Consider the following 14736-nt stretch of genomic DNA (forward strand, 5'->3'; position numbering starts at 1 on the left):
TTTAAACTGTATATTTTTGACGAAATTTTGAAATAAAATATTAGGAGATTATTTTAGTTTTATTATTTTATTTTACACTGTACGTTCTATATAGTGTTATAATTAATTTGTTAAAATTTACTATAGTATTAATCCCGCAGTAACGTAACCATAACAATAACAACACTCGAGCATCGAAGATGGTAATGTAGCTTTCTTGTTTCATTTTAGTTACTATAAAGTAGAAACTTCAAAATTAATCCAGTATGGACAAAATACTTAAATAATTATATGAATTATTTGATTAATATGAATTCTAGGATAAAATTGCCGAAAAATAGGTATGCATCCAAACACAAAATGTCGACTTGATCTTAAAATTTTTAACGGGAAAATAATCGACGGAGCTTCTAAGCCCATATCATGAGTGTTGACATGCAGTGGTTTTTGAGCTACCCATTAGGGCCCTGACGTGTTTATCGGAGGACACCACAGTGTCCGACCAGTTGAAATCTGCCTGTTTTCTGATGTTTCTGGATACCTATTGACATTTATACGCCACGATATATCAGAAACATATAAACATATTATTATAAATATAATTAAAACTAATATGAATTGTACATCCAAAAATGTCATATACGCACTTATTTGTAGCAAGTGCTCAGATTTTTATATTGGTCAGACAGGAATGGAATTGAGAAAGAGAGTTACATTACACCGACAACAAACCAAAACAGACCATCTCAGATATTTAACAGTAAACGAACATTGTCATATGTGTGCTTTTTGTTTGTTTGTTTGATTTATTAACGTCCTATTAACAGCTATGGTCATGTAAGGACGGCCTCCCATGTATGCAGTGTGTTGCGTGTATGTTGTGCGAGGTGAGTGTACTGGGAGACTGCGGAATGTGCGTGTTGTGTATTCTTGTATAGTGGAACTGTTGCCCTTTTTATAGTGCTATATCACTGAAGCATGCCGCCGAAGACACCAAGCAACACATCCCACCCGGTCACATTATACTGACAACGGGCGAACCAGTCGTCCCACTCCCTGTATGCTGAACGCTAAGCAGGAGCAGAAACTACCACTTTTATAGACTTTGGTGTGTCTCGACCAGGGGACAGAACCCAGAGCCTTCCTCACAGGGGCGAACGCTCAACTCAAGGCCAAAAGTGAGGCGGTGCCAAGGGAGGCATTAGGAAAGATAAAGTCAGTTAGGAAGAAGAGAAAAGATAAGATCCTAAATTTAGTCGCCTTTTACGATCATGCAATAGGGGCAGCAGGTACAATTCTACCTGCAGGGCAGCATATGTGTGCTAATGATAACTTTTTTATTTTACCAATATATCAAATGTCTAATTCAGATCTTTTAAAAAGAGAAAATAAAGAAATGTATTTCATTCAACTTATGAAACCCATGTTAAATTCAGAACGGGACAAAGGAACTTCATATTAGTTTTTATTTTGTCCTCATGTTTTTGTTAGTTTCTTCCAGAACCATTCACAATATCTTTAAGTACCATGTCATGACGTAATCTTACTATGACGACATTGTACTATGACGTCATGTTTTACAAATAAAAGAATTCAAACCCCTGAAGACCGGCATGAGCCGAGAAAGCGCTAGGGAGGAAAAAACTGTTTTATAGTTGTGTTTTCTTTTTATGTATATGGAAACCATCACATGGACACGGTTCTTTTTTACTTACATATTATTATATATATTTCTGGATATATATATGGCTACATGTATTCTTCTTCTTTAAATGTATTCACCATCCGTCATTAGTGACAATTATAGGCGATCGTATATTATATTGTATCGTATACCAAATTATCTGGAAGTCGATTGAGAGTATTTCCGTTGTCACAGCTTATACGGTTTGTTAATAATGATACTTAATTACACATTTTACGCCTTGTAACTCCAATATTTTGATGGATATTTCATTTCTTTTCCATATTTTCAAAAGATAAAACTTCCGCCTTTCTATTGATGTGCATTTTATTATATTTGCGCGAAAATAAAATGACAGAAACAGTAACGAAAGTCTTTGTTGCGCAGACTTACCGGCCTGCACTATATATAGAGAGAGAAATCTGTCAATAGAGCCAAAGGCCTCAGACAAACCATGCAGACAGTCTCTTGATCTATTGATTGTCTGGCATACTGAAACAAAGACTACCTACATGCATAATAAAAATAAAACATTTATTTAAACAAAATTAAAAGATTCAGATTTTGGTGTTGATTTTCTGTGTGCATGCAGACTGCCACAGGGCTGGGTGCTGCAAATAAATATCCTATGATTTCAAACCATTTGTTTACGTGAATATGACGTCATGATTCCTTATGATCATCTTTGCTTATTTGATATTTTTGACTGCATGCATTTCATAGCATTTACTTTTCAAAAGCATTTTTATATATATTATTTAAAAAATCAGAAATGTTTATTGGGACAAATTCACTTACCCTGTGATACCTGATAACGTTTGTGCAGTATCTCCATTGGTGATTGAACGTAACTTATTGTAATCTTACCACTGAAATGGCATTAGCGCGGGATATCATCTTTTGACATCATTCCATCACCAATAGAAACACTAGTCCCACACAAGCGTTATTGGGTATCACAATTCCGTTTTGGAATGAGTCATTACTCGTGTTAACGCACATGCATTAGTTAATATCTATGTTCTGATATTCTGTAAAGCAGCGTCGGAGCAACACATTAACCAGAAAAGGTTAAACTGAAAGTACAAAAATTGTTTTGCCCTCAATGCATGTCATCAACCTCAGTACTTGTGACTTGCGTTCACATGATGTACATTAATGTATCGGAACAGAGCTTCGATTTTCGACTTTGCTCTTAAAATATATCAGACTTAGACACCCCCTACCTGTCAATAAAGAGATGTTCTTTGAAGGGATTTGACACAATCATTTTTTTTCTCGTTCATTCTAGAGTAAAGGAACAACCATCAAGGAAGCCCTGGGTAAATGGGTAAGTATGTCCTGCGTTTACAATTTATAATAAATGATCAACTCTTTCTTGAGACACTTTTAATGGAAATAAGGGGAAGAACAATATCTTACTCATCTTTTAAAAAGAAACAAAAGAATTTTAGAGAAAACAATCTGAAAGAAGATATAAGTAGACTTGAAAATCAAATTACTGTTGATATAGATCTAGATGAATTGAATAGAAAAAAGAAGGAATTAGAAGAGATTTGGTTGGAAAAACTTAAAGGTAGGGTAGTTTGGTCAAAAGCTTTATGGATAGAAGAAGGGGAAAAGCCTACGCAATATTTTTTAAATCTAGAAAGTAGAAATTATGCATCAAAAATTATTCCAAAACTTGAGAAAGAAAATGGAGAGTTTATCACTAATCAAGATGAAATTCTTAGTGAAGTTAAATCCTTTATGAACGATTATACTCTGTTGACAAGAACATTGAGGAAGTAGATTTAGAAGAATTTTTAGAAGGTTGTGAAGTTCCAAATTAAATAATACAAAGTCTTCGAGTTTAGAGGGTCAAATATCGTTTGAAGAAGCATCAATAACACTTAAAGATATGAAAAATAATAAAAGTCCGGGCTCGGATGGATACACTTCAGAATTTTTCAAATGTTTTTGGAGTAAATTGGGGCTTTTTATTGTTCATTCTATTAATTATGGGTACTTAAATGGTCAACTTTCAATAACACAACTTCAGGGCATTATCACCTCTTTTCCAAAGCCAAACAAATCAAAATACTATATTAAAAACTGGCGTCCAATTTCTTTATTAAACATTGTATATAAAATAGCTTCAAGGAAAATAGCTAATAGGATTAAAAATATTTTGGGTAAAATTTTAAATTCAGACCAGACAGGTTTTATTTCTGGATGATATTTAGGAGAAAATACAAGATTTATTTATGACATTATGCAATACACTGAGGAATATGATATCCCTGGAATGTTGTTGATTATTGATTTCGAAAAAGCTTTTGACTCCATTTTCTGGAAATTTATTGATAAAACTCTGAAATACTTTAATTTTGGAAATAGTTTAAGAAACTGGATAAAAGTCTTACATCATAATGCTAGCTCTGCAATTAATCAAGGAGGTAATTTGTCTTCATTTTTTAGTATTATGCGCGGTTGCCGTCAAGGCGATCCAATCGCCCCTTATATATTTATCATCTGTGCGAAAGTCTTAGCTATTTGTATTAGAAATAACAGAAACATTGTTGGTATAAATATAGAAAATTTTAGTATTTTAAATTCTCAATATGCTGATGATACTTCTCTAATACTTGATGGATCTGAGAACTCTTTGAAGGCAGCTGTTACAGAATTAAGTAGTTATGCCAAAATTTCAGGACTTAAAATAAATACAGGAAAATCCCAGGTTATTTGGATAGGCAGTAAAAAGTATAGTAGTGATACACTTATTCCGAGCTTGAACTTGCAGTGGGGAGTTACTAAATTTACACTTCGTGGTATTGACTTTCATGTTGATCTTCATTAAATACCAAAATTGAACTTTGATAAAAAATTATATGAACTAAAAAACTTAATACAAACATGGAACAAAAGGAAAACATCTCCTATTGGTAGAGTGTGTATCATAAAATCTCTCTAAATTTCTCAATTTAATCATCTTTTTATTTCACTTCCAAATCCTGATGAAAATTTTGTAAAACATCTGAACACAGTTCTCTTTAATTTTCTTTGGAATAGTAACTCAGATAAAGTTAAGCGAGATGTAGTTATCCAGAATTATATAGATGGAGGTTTGAAAATGATTCATCTTTCATTGTTTATAGACTCGTTAAAAATAGGCTGGATAAGAAGAATTTTTAGATCAAATGGTAAATGGCAAATGATTCTAAAAACTAAGGTAAACTTTCTTTATTTGGCAAACTGTAGAAGTGAATATCTGAATAAAATTTCATCTAATTGTAAGAATGATTTTTGGAAGGATGTATTTACAGCATGGTTCAAACTAAGATTAAAGAATAACCAATTAGAAGCGGAAAAACACTCTGTTCTTAGACACCAATTTGTTACAATAAAAACATTATTGTTTGAAATAAAACTATTTTCTACCAATCATGGTTTAGAAAGGGAATTTCAATTATAGAAGACCTGGTAAAAAGTGTTTCTCCATGTTCATTCCTTACATATGATGAATTTTGTAATATTTATGGTGTAATAAGTTATTATCTTCAATATCATGGACTGATATTCAGCATTAAAAAGTATCTGAAGAATGTAAATTTACCAAATGAAAAATTATTTTATCCAATTATTCCTTTTAGTCTTGAAATTATACTGAAAAACATTTGTGGAGTCCAAGATTTTTATAGAGCACTTGTCAAAAATAATACTGTAAAAACTGGTCAAGTTAAATGGGGAACCTCTATTGACTACGATCAAGAAACATGAAAAGACATATACAACATACCCTTCATCTCTACCAATAATACAAAAATTCAGTGGCTTCAGTTCCGAATTTACCACTATATATTAACAACTATCACTTATCTTTGTAAAATTGGTCTCTCTAATAATCCTCACTGTTTGTTATGTGCTTTAGAAAGGGAGACAATCACTCATCTATTTTGGGAATGCTCTGAAGTTCACAACTTTTTAGCAAAATTTGAAAGTCTTTTAGATATTCTGTTTATACCATTTACAATTAATAAAGAAACAATGCTTTTCGGAAAACCTAATCATAACAGCATATATCAAAGAATAGATAATGAAATTGTTCTTTTTATCAAACACTATAATTATAAAACAAGATGTTTACATGGTTCTTTAAATGTGATAGGGTTCCAATTTAACTAGGCTAGGGTTAGTGATAGGGTTCTAATTAAACTAGGCTAGGGTTAGTGATAGGGTTCCAATTAAACTAGGCTAGGGTTAGTGATAGGGTTCCGATTAAACTAGGCTAGGGTTAGTGATAGGGTTCTAATTAAACTAGGCTAGGGTTAGTGATAGGGTTCTAATTAAACTAGGCTAGGGTTAGTGATAGGGTTCTAATTAAACTAGGCTAGGGTTAGTGATAGGGTTCCAATTTAACTAGGCTAGGGTTAGTGATAGGGTTCTAATTAATCTAGGCTAGGGTTAGTGATAGGGTTCTAATTAAACTAGGCTAGGGTTAGTGATAGGGTTCTAATTAAACTAGGCTAGGGTTAGTGATAGGGTTCTAATTAAACTAGGCTAGGGTTAGTGATAGGGTTCTAATTAAACTAGGCTAGGGTTAGTGATAGGGTTCCAATTACAAGGCTAGGGTTAGTGATAGGGTTCTAATTAATCTAGGCTAGGGTTAGTGATAGGGTTCCAATTTAACTAGGCTAGGGTTAGTGATAGGGTTCTAATTAATCTAGGCTAGGGTTAGTAATAGGGTTCCAATTTAACTAGGCTAGGGTTTGTTAGTGATAGGGTTCCAATTTAACTAGGCTCGGGTTAGTGATAGGGTTCCAATTTAACTAGGCTAGGGTTAGTGATAGGGTTCTAATTAATCTAGGCTAGGGTTAGTGATAGGGTTCCAATTTAACTAGGCTAGGGTTAGTGATAGGGTTCCAATTAATCTAGGCTAGGGTTAGTGATAGGGTTCCAATTTAACTAGGCTAGGGTTAGTGATAGGGTTCTAATTAATCTAGGCTAGGGTTAGTGATAGGGTTCTAATTAAACTAGGCTAGGGTTAGTGATAGGGTTCTAATTAAACTAGGCTAGGGTTAGTGATAGGGTTCCAATTAAACTAGGCTAGGGTTAGTGATAGGGTTCCAATTTAACTAGGCTAGGGTTAGTGATAGGGTTCTTATTAAACTAGGCTAGGGTTAGTGACTGATAGGGTTCTAATCTAGGAATTAGTTTTGGTTTTAGGTTTGTATTTTAGAATAGGATTTTGGTAGGATATATAGTTTAGGATAAGGATTCATCTTCTAGTGATTGTGATGCCATATTTTTCTGTCATTTTTTTTACGTCACTGAGTTACTAATTAGTTACAAATCAATGGTAAATTTTTCTTTAACCACATCGTTTTTGGATCTTCAAATCCTTGTGCTGTAATGATTGTGCAGTTTCAAATTCCTGATTCAGTGTTTTGCATGAATCTTGTGGTAATTTTAAACTGTTATAATGTTACATTTAATTGTATCCATCAAGCCTTAGCTTAATTATTGATCCAGACTAGACATATTATAAGCTTTGGTTTTAAAATCACATATATTCTTTCTTAAAATGAGTAAAATTAAAGCTTTAAGGTAATAAGCAGTAGGCACTGGTAATTTTACTCTTGTCCAAATTGATCAACACTATATTGTACATGTTAATGAAAGAAATTTACTTTATAGGAAGAAAAAAATCAAAAAACAACATCTGAGGGAAAACATGTGGACTTGTATGGCCAGTGTCCACCTATTGAAAAAATGGATGCTTCCTTATCTACATTATCCTCTTGCGAGTAAGATATTTTCAAATTTCAATTCCCTTATTCTATGCCATTAAAGGGATAATTCAGTCTATGAGAACCTTAAAATTTGTATATATATCAGAAAAAACCAGTTCTAATTGAAATTAGATCAGTCGGTTTTACTGTGATATGCCTGAAAAGCCCATGGTGGTGACATGTGTGTGAAATGTTCAAACTTGTTCGCTGTCCGCCATTACACACTGTGGTCGAATTTCTTGTATGCCGAACCCTGTCCCTTGCTCGTAAAGTAATGCAACTTTTGGCTAGAACTGCTCAAATCGCTCTGACAATAGTTTGTTTACCTTATAAGGTGAATTGTCTTGCCTAAAAATCATTTTATCACCTTCTCAGTGGTTATGTAGTTCATTTGTTTAACGTGCGTGACTTTGGCTCGGGTATGGGTACAGAGTCCATATTGTAACTGCTTAATCGTATTGATCAACGATTTGATATTTCAATGATATTAATTAAAATACTTAATGATGTCGTGGAATTTGTCAATGTTTTACGTTATATGTTTCATAAGAAATGTAGAACAATACATTTATGCCATATTTTGCTTCTTGGTTATGTAAAAGAATTTGCCTAAGTGAATTGTCTCTTTAATTATTATATTACATATAGAAAAGGTCAATCATTACAGAAGGGAAACAAATCTAACAGATACTAACTACAATGTCAATAATATGCTTATAGAATACAAACTTGTAACAGCACTAAATACAACACAGATCTTCAATACTAGTAATTAGTAATTCTAGTAGCTATAGACCCCAGGGTATTAATGCTCAGGTATGACACTATAGTGTTATGACACTATAGTGTACCTGTAGTCAAATTATTTTATGAATTATTTAAAATGTAATGCACTGAGCTGACGTGGCACAAATTATTAAATCATTAAGATCAAATAATTAATTTTTTAAATTGCTGTAAAATCAAATATATAATAAAATCAATTTTTTACTTCTATTTATTTAAAGGAAATTGTCTCTTTCCACAAATGCTATTGAGAAGATTGCAAACTTAAACGGCCTGAGTAAGTATCACAACACAGGGTTATAAATAGTAGTTGTCTGAGTGAGTATCACAACACAGGGTTATATATAGTGTTTGTCTGAGTGAGTATCACATCACAGGTTATATATAGTGTTTGTCTGAGTGAGTATCACAACACAGGGTTATATATAGGGTTTGTCTGGGTGAATATCACAACACAGGTTATATATAGGGTTTGTCTAAGTGAGTATCACAACACAGGTTATATATAGTGTTTGTCTGAGTGAGTATCACAACACAGGTGATATATAGGGTTTGTCTGAGTGAATATCACAACACAGGTTATATATAGGGTTTGTCTGAGTGAGTATCACAACACAGGTTATATATAGGGTTTGTCTGAGTGAGTATCACAACACAGGTTATATATAGGGTTTGTCTAAGTGAGTATCACAACACAGGGTTATATATAGGGTTTGTCTAAGTGAGTATCACAACACAGGTTATATATAGGGTTTGTCTAAGTGAGTATCACAACACAGGTTATATATAGGGTTTGTCTGAGTGAGTATCACAACACAGGTTATATATAGGGTTTGTCTGAGTGAGTATCACAACACAGGTTATATATAGGGTTTGTCTGAGTGAGTATCACAACACAGGTTATATATAGGGTTTGTCTGAGTGAGTATCACAACACAGGTTATATATAGGGTTTGTCTGAGTGAATATCACAACACAGGTTATATATAGGGTTTGTCTGAGTGAGTATCACAACACAGGTTATATATAGGGTTTGTCTGAGTGAGTATCACAACACAGGTTATATATAGGGTTTGTCTGAGTGAATATCACAACACAGGTTATATATAGGGTTTGTCTGAGTGAATATCACAACACAGGTTATATATAGGGTTTGCCTGAGTGAGTATCACAACACAGGTTATATATAGGGTTTGTCTGAGTGAGTATCACAACACAGGGTTATATATAGTGTTTGTCTGAGTGAGTATCAAAACACAGGGTTATATATAGGGTTTGTCTGGGTGAATATCACAACACAGGTTATATATAGGGTTTGTCTAAGTGAGTATCACAACACAGGTTATATATAGTGTTTGTCTGAATGAGTATCACAACACAGGGTTATATATAGTGTTTGTCTGAGTGAGTATCACAACACAGGTTATATATAGTGTTTGTCTGAGTGATTATCACAACACAGGTTATATATAGGGTTTGTCTAAGTGAGTATCAAAACACAGGTTATATATAGTGTTTGTCTGAGTGAGTATCACAACACAGGTTATATATAGTGTTTGTCTGAATGAGATATCACAACACAGGGTTATATATAGTGTTTGTCTGAGTGAGTATCACAACACAGGGTTATATATAGTGTTTGTCTGAGTGAGTATCACAACACAGGTTATATATAGGGTTTGTCTAAGTGAGTATCACAACACAGGGTTATATATAGTGTTTGTCTGAGTGAGTATCACAACACAGGTTATATATGGTGTTTGTCTGAGTGAGTATCACAACACAGGTTATATATAGTGTTTGTCTGAGTGAGTATCACAACACAGGTTATATATAGTGTTTGTCTGAGTGAGTATCAAAACACAGGGTTGTGTATATTGTTTGTCTGAGTGAGTATCACAACACAGGGTTGTGTATATTGTTTGTCTGAGTGTTGATCACAACACAGGGTTGTATATAGGGTTTGTCTGAGTGTTTATCACAACACAGGGTTGTATATAGGGTTTGTCTGAAATCATAATCCACCATTTCATACAGATTGCTAGCTTAAATTAATTATTATTTTATTTATTTACTCTTTCATGTATATTTAGGGTTCATCCTAAAATGTTTTCAGAAATGATTTCAAATTGATTTTACATGGTATAGATAAATGAATTCAGTGCAATATAAATTTGCCAATTATATGGCTGATATGCAGCTCCTGCATACACATGTTTATAAATATGCTGCTTTCTTTTTGTTTTAGAGAATTTGAAAATCTTGTCTTTAGGAAGGAACAATATCAAATCTTTGACCGGATTGGTAAGTATAAGTTTTGAATTTTTGAAATGTGTACATCATTTATATTTCTTTCTTTTTAAGCCACTTGAATGTTGTATCAAATGTTTATCTAGAAGTATATGTCCCGTAGCTGTGACAAATTCCTTATAGGGGAAATCAAATGATTAAGTTCTTGGTAATCCTTTTTTCTCTGTAGAAGTCCTTCAGTGTTAAGCTCTTATCTTAAATCATTGAAATATCCAAATGAACATTACACACCCGGTGGGCATCTTGATCACTTTTGTGCAAGGCCACTGCTGTGATTTTTCTTCATTGCATTGGATATGCTATGCAAGCCATATTGGTACATCAGTTTGACCTTGCTGATTTGGACATGTTTATTTTATAAAATTTTGATTTTGGATAATTCAAACTTTAGGCTTCGTCATCATATCACTAACCCATACAATTTTATATAGGAAGCGGTTGGAGATACCCTTGAGGAGCTTTGGATTTCATACAACAATGTGGAAAAGCTGAAGGGAATCAATGTTCTGAAGAAACTTAAGGTAAGGACTCTAAGCAGCAAAATGTCTGTATTGTGATTTATCATAGAAATTCTTCGTATTCTGCTTCAAAACAATGGAAAGAATTTCTCTAATCAAGTTGGTATTCAGTAGAATTGTCACCTTTTAAGAATACTGTACCAGTTTTAATATAGGTAACATGGAAATTTGTCTTATTGTATGAATTTTGTTGTATTTTTCCTGAAATTCAGTATGATATTAAATTGGTTTCTGTATTGAAATATTTTGCATAACTGACTGTACAAACATTTACACTTTTACAGATTTTATACATGTCAAATAATATGGTGAAAGATATGGCCGAATTTAGCAAGCTGGTGAGTAACAGTTTTAAGTCTATGTTACTAAATCACATGCTTATTTATATAAATGCACTGTATATATATATATGCATAAAAAGAAAACACAACTATAAAACATATATACTTATTTACTTATATATATATATATCTTCAAATTTCATACTTATTTAATTCCCTTAAAGTAGATGAAAGAAGCCTGTTTATATTAACATACTTTTATTTATCCAAATTAAGAAATGCTCAAATAACCAAATCTCCTGGCTTAATTAAAGGCCAATCAGGAGAGTTAATGAAGTAAACAAAAATTATATTTGAAATGCACATGTATTTAAGGATTAAAGTATCTTTCTGGTGGTTCTATCCAAGGATAAAGTTGAGTAGGGTATCGATATAATAATAATAAATTAAATTGGAATGGACCGCGAAGCATTCCATGAAACAAATATCAGTACCCTACTCAACTTTACCCTTCGATAGAACCACCAGAAAGATACTTTAATCCCTATATTTAAAGTCTTAATTATTATTTTCATAGCTCAATATTTATCCAATTTAGTGTTTATGACATTTATTATTATTTAAGGTTAAAATTGAACTAAATCGTTTAGCTCAGACTGGCATTTGGAACAGCCACTCATAGTGGCAGGAATTCCTACCAATTTAGCAATGAACATACAACTAAAATGAGTTTCTTCTGATGAAGCATATATCTGGGGTTTTTTTTTATATGAAACTATAAATTGTTTTTTTATCTGATGTCAAAAACTCCCTGGTGCAAATACATTTAGATTTAGGCATTTGCATAGTATGGTTACACACGTTTACACAAGTTATAACGTGGCAGGAGATTAAATGTAGTTGTGATGGGCGTCTTAACCGCCTGCATCAAGGAGATCTGTGATGAATAGAGTTCTTCAACTTTACGATCCGACTTGAGTTCTACATTGATCAATTCACCTTTAAAATTACTTATTTACATAGATGTTATAATGGTTGCGTACTGAAACATGACATTATATCCGGGTTTAGGAGGTTTTCAAATGAAACGGACATCGATTGAGGAACATGTACAAACACAGGTAGGCCTAGTGACAGTAGTGTACTGCAAATGCTATGTACAAATCTACCGGCTCTTAGAATGTTAGCATAAGGTTTCATCGCTGTTTCAATCACTACTGTTGTTTTCCTGTTCTTTCTCTTCCAATGAAAATGTTACAAATACATATAGGATGAACAGCTTGTAATGAACAACACAGCGTTGTTGATACAACATGTAAACATTGCGACGTCATCAGTATGTGAACAACTGTACATTGTACAACATTGTATATATTTATCATACACACCAAAGAGACACTGTGGTAACATTAACAATGTAACTTTTCTACATTTGTATGTATACACCTACATGTACAAATGTGTTGAAACCTATTTTGATAGGCCTACATGTTCCTCGATCGTACGATCATTACTGAAAATACTGACAGTTTCTGATGTGGACCTTCATACATCCATCTACATGGCTTCAAATTGCGCATAACATACTCAATCTATTGAGAAATAAAGTTGATTAGCCTTTGGTTGAATTCAACAGGGTTTATACTATCAATTTACCACTATCTGTAAATATTTGACAATAATCTGTTACATCATTTGAGACTCAGTTTACCTTTTGTCTGGCATTATGATAATGTGTCATCTTTTTTAAGCATTTACATTTTCAACTTCTTTTCAATAACTATATATGAAACTCAAAGACATATTAATAATATTGTCACTGTTGCATGTACATATGTATTTGTTCAATTAAACAACTTTGAACTTCCAACATCACTAGGGTGAAATAGTCATATTTTTATTTTTTTTTTTTTTAATTGAATGACTTCTTATCGAATATGGCTCCCTGATTGATACCTGATATTAATCTTGTAGCATGCTGGAATGTAGCTTTACAAAGTTAGTTCATTCAAGACCACATGGGTCTAATATACTAAAATCTTAAAGCATATTCTTCTCATGAAAAGTTTGTGCAAATGAATGACCTAAACTTAAGATCACAGGGATCAGATAAACTAAATCTTAAGTAGGCCTTCAGATCTGATATATGGTCTGTAATATCCTGGCTTCACTTGTGTTCTGCAAAATTTTAATGCATAGTCGTCATGGTCTGGTCAGAAATGTTCAAATAATGAAATGATGTTACTTTTGCATAGACATGAAGTTTAATCAATGTAATGGTCTGATATGACAATTTCTTTCTGAATAAGATATTTATGTTTGATTTTTGCAGGTATGAAAATAAGTATTTGTAGTTGCCAATATATGTTTCTTGTATAACACTTTTTATTGGATGTTTTCACACAGGCTGAACTTCCTGCACTTGCAGAATTGGTGTTTATAGGTAATTAATTTTCATTCCATAACTATACTATTGTAAACATACTTATTTTAGCACAGTTAAATTAACGTAAATATGATTTATTAGTGCAGATATAAATAAATAAGCACAATTCAGTGGTTCACTACAAGAAATAGCCTTTTACTAGCGCTGTACATGAAATGAATGAGCACTTCCAAGACAATGCGAACAGCCCTAAAATAAAACTAATCTTTAACATATAAGTATGATTACAGTATACACCATCCAAGAAAATACAAGGCTTACTGAATCCATGTTGTCTACAAATCTAATGTGGTAACTTTTCTAAAATATATGCTTGTACCACATGGATGGTCCCTGTGTTGGTATTATAGTGACCTACTGTACCACATGACTGGTCCCTATGTTGATATTACAGTCCTATTGTACCACATGGATGGTCCCTATGTTGGTATTACAGTGACCTTCTGTACCACATGGATGGTCCCTATGTTGGTATTACAGTGACCTACTGTACCACATGGATGGTCCCTATGTTGGTATTACAGTCCTACTGTACCACATGGATGGTCCCTATGTTGGTATTACAGTCCTACTGTACCACATGGATGGTCCCTATGTTGGTATTACAGTGACTTACTGTACCACATGGATGGTCCCTATGTTGGTATTACAGTGACCTACTGTACCACATGGATGGTCCCTATGTTGGTATTACAGTCCTACTGTACCACATGGATGGTCCCTATATGGTATTACAGTGACCTACTGTACCACATGGATGGTCCCTATGTTGGTATTACAGTGACCTACTGTACCACATGGATGGTCCCTATGTTGGTATTACAGTGACCTACTGTACCACATGGATGGTCCCTATGTTGGTATTACAGTGACCTACTGTACCACATGGATTGTCCCTATGTTGGTATTACAGTGACCTACTGTACCACATGGATGGTCCCTATGTTGGTATTACAGT

General features: G+C 33.2%; 1 protein-coding gene across 1 annotated transcript; it reads left to right on the forward strand.

Annotated features, from left to right (window-relative positions):
* Positions 1-133: 133 nt before the first annotated feature.
* LOC138319172 (dynein axonemal light chain 1-like) lies at positions 134-13783 on the forward strand. The gene is made up of 8 exons (XM_069262117.1): positions 134-182; positions 2955-2993; positions 7343-7452; positions 8445-8500; positions 10472-10527; positions 10965-11054; positions 11336-11389; positions 13739-13783. The coding sequence occupies exons 1-8, from the start codon at positions 180-182 to the stop codon at positions 13781-13783; spliced, it is 453 nt and encodes a 150-aa protein (XP_069118218.1). The 5' UTR covers positions 134-179.
* The last annotated feature ends 953 nt before the right edge of the window (positions 13784-14736 follow it).

Source organism: Argopecten irradians, chromosome 3, assembly GCF_041381155.1.
Source record: "Argopecten irradians isolate NY chromosome 3, Ai_NY, whole genome shotgun sequence".
In the NCBI taxonomy this organism is placed as follows: domain Eukaryota; kingdom Metazoa; phylum Mollusca; class Bivalvia; order Pectinida; family Pectinidae; genus Argopecten; species Argopecten irradians.

Coding starts and splice junctions, on each gene's coding strand:
- LOC138319172 (XM_069262117.1), top strand. Junction 10,528..10,964: donor TCAAATCTTTGACCGGATTG/GTAAGTATAAGT, acceptor AATTTTATATAG/GAAGCGGTTGGAGATACCCT. Junction 11,390..13,738: donor TGGCCGAATTTAGCAAGCTG/GTGAGTAACAGT, acceptor GTTTTCACACAG/GCTGAACTTCCTGCACTTGC.